This window comes from Dipodomys ordii, unplaced genomic scaffold, assembly GCF_000151885.1.
Source record: "Dipodomys ordii isolate 6190 unplaced genomic scaffold, Dord_2.0 Scaffold1037, whole genome shotgun sequence".
Classification (NCBI taxonomy): domain Eukaryota; kingdom Metazoa; phylum Chordata; class Mammalia; order Rodentia; family Heteromyidae; genus Dipodomys; species Dipodomys ordii.
This window is the reverse complement of record NW_012268253.1, coordinates 148-2568: the sequence shown is the minus strand read 5'-3', so window position 1 is coordinate 2568 and position 2421 is coordinate 148. Positions and strand designations below refer to the sequence as shown.

At 63.7% G+C, this 2421-nt stretch overlaps 1 protein-coding gene across 1 annotated transcript in view; it reads left to right on the top strand.

Moving 5' to 3' along the window:
* Nucleotides 1-1447, top strand: part of LOC106001941 (GDP-fucose protein O-fucosyltransferase 2-like) — a 3288-nt gene extending 1841 nt beyond the window's left edge. Inside the window, exons 2-3 of the mRNA XM_013036878.1 lie at nt 96-369; nt 1284-1447. Coding sequence (XP_012892332.1) covers nt 96-369; nt 1284-1447 — 438 coding nt within the window. The remainder of the gene's footprint in view (nt 1-95; nt 370-1283) is intronic.
* Nucleotides 1448-2421: the final 974 nt, after the last annotated feature.

Here is a 2421-nt window from a genome sequence, read left to right as displayed (position 1 = left end):
GGCGGGCGCGTGTGCGCCTCAGTGGGAGGCGTGGAGTTGGGCGGGCGGGTGCGTGTGCGCGTGCGCGTGTGCGTGTGCGTGGCCTCACGAGAGCCGCGCGCTGCTCCCCGCCTGTCAGCTACCTGCTGTACGACGTCAACCCCCCCGAAGGCTTCAACCTCCGCAGGGATGTCTACATCCGCGTGGCCTCACTGCTGAAGACGCTGCTGAAGACGGAGGAGTGGGTGCTCGTGCTGCCCCCGTGGGGGCGCCTCTACCACTGGCAGAGCCCCGACATCCACCAGGTCCGCATCCCCTGGGCGGAGTTCTTTGACCTCCCGAGTCTGAACAAGAACATCCCTGTCATCGAGTACGAGCAGTTCATCGCAGGTGAGGCTGCGGGGAGGCGCTGACCAGGCCAGTCCTTCCTCACCGCTGCGCCCGCCTTGCCCGCTCTCCCTCCGGCCAGCTGCCCGCGCACCCGCCTGCCACACCCCTTCCCTTCCGAGACTCCCCTCCTCCTCCCCCCCACAGTTTGCTGAGCAGGTGGGTGTGGTCAGAGCTCCTGCGGGGAAGTAGACGGCTGGTGCTGCCCCTGCGTGGGCTCCCAGGGTCCCCAAGGCACCCGGTCACCCTGCTGCCTTCTCCAGCCTTGTTGTGAGGGGGTTCTTTGGAGGACGTAACCTCCGGCTGGCTATGGTAAAGGATCCCTCTGCTGATCCAGGCGCCTGGGAGCCCTGCGGGGTGCCGGGCTTCCTGGAGACACTGTGGCCAGGCAGGTGCGGGCTGACTTGCTTCCTTCCCGTGGATGGGGCGCGTGCTGGTGCTGCACAGCGCTCAGTGGGCAGTGACCCCACCTCCACCGGTGGTGAAAGGGGCTCAGGCCCGAGTTTTGAGCCCCTGATTGTGAGCCATGTGAAGACAGCGTCCTGCCTTTGGGCAAGTCCTCAGCAGGAGCGCTCTGTGGGGAGGGGGTAGCAGTGAGGCTGTCTCGCGGGGCAGAGCCAGCCAGAGGAAGGTCAGCCGGGGCGGGGCGCAGGCGCGGGTGCCCTCTGGTGAAGCCAGCCCTGCTGGCCCGTCCGGGCAGCAGCAGCAAGAAGATGGCCCAGGGAGCCTGTGGAGAGGCCTCCAGGCCCTCTGTGCCCATGACACCAAGCCTGTCTTCTACGTTGTCTGCTTCCACCAGGCCTCTGGAAATAAGAGGATCTTACAACCGTGAAAGTCGCATCCGCACCCGTGACCCGGGGTGTGTCTGTGAGCGTCCCTGGGTCATGGTTGCCCTGTGCTTCCTTGTCATTTTTCAGAGTCTGGTGGGCCCTTTATTGACCAGGTGTACGTCCTGCAAGGGTACGCGGAAGGCTGGAAGGAGGGCACTTGGGAGGAGAAGGTGGATGGACGACCCTGCATCGATCCGCTGCTGTACTCGCAGGACAAGCACGAGTACTACAGGTACAGGAGACCCATCTGAGCGGGGCCGGGGCCCCTGGTGCTCTGCACTGTCTGGAGACACCTGGCTCTGGTGGCCTCAGGGTCCCCTGCCTGCCTCTGGTGCGGGGACGGCGGGTGAGCCCAGTGACGGCTCAGGTGCCAGAGCACCTCCCTGCACACAGCCCGGGACTGGCCTCTAGAGGGAAGGAAGAGCCTGACCATGGAGTGCAGACTGCCTGTGCGCTGAACCAGGGCCATGGAGCTCCGCCCTCCTCTGGTCTGCCCGCTCCTCCCTTAGAGACCTGTCTCGGTTCTCATGGTTCCTTTTACTTGCGGCCCCCACTCACCGGAGCCACTGTCTGCCATCCTGGTCCTGAGCATTTGGTTTTTATCAGGACCATACTTGCACACGTGTGCACATAATGTCACAACTCTTACCTGGGTAAGAACGCGTGTGTGCATGCCCATGATGGCCTCTTACCCGGATAGGAGCACACATGTTCACACGACCTCTCACCCGGATAGGAGCACGCATGTACACACGACCTCTCACCCGGATAGGAGCACGCGTGTGCACACGACCTCTCACCCAGATGGGAGCACGCGTGTGCACACGACCTCTCACCCGGATAGGAGCACGCGTGTGCACACGACCTCTCACCCAGATAAGAGCACGCGTGTGCACACGACCTCTCACCCGGATAGGAGCATGCGTGTGCACACGACCTCTCACCCAGATAGGAGCACGCGTGTGCACACGACCTCTCACCCAGATGGGAGCACACGTGTGCACACGACCTCTCACCCGGATAGGAGCACGCGTGTGCACACGACCTCTCACCCAGATGGGAGCATGCGTGTGCACACGACTTCTCACCCGGATGGGAGCACATGTGTGCACACGACCTCTCACCTGGATGGGAGCACACGTGTGTGCGCATGACCTCTCACCCGGATGGGAGCACACGTGTGTGCGCATGACCTCTCACCCGGATGGGAGCACGCGTGTGCACA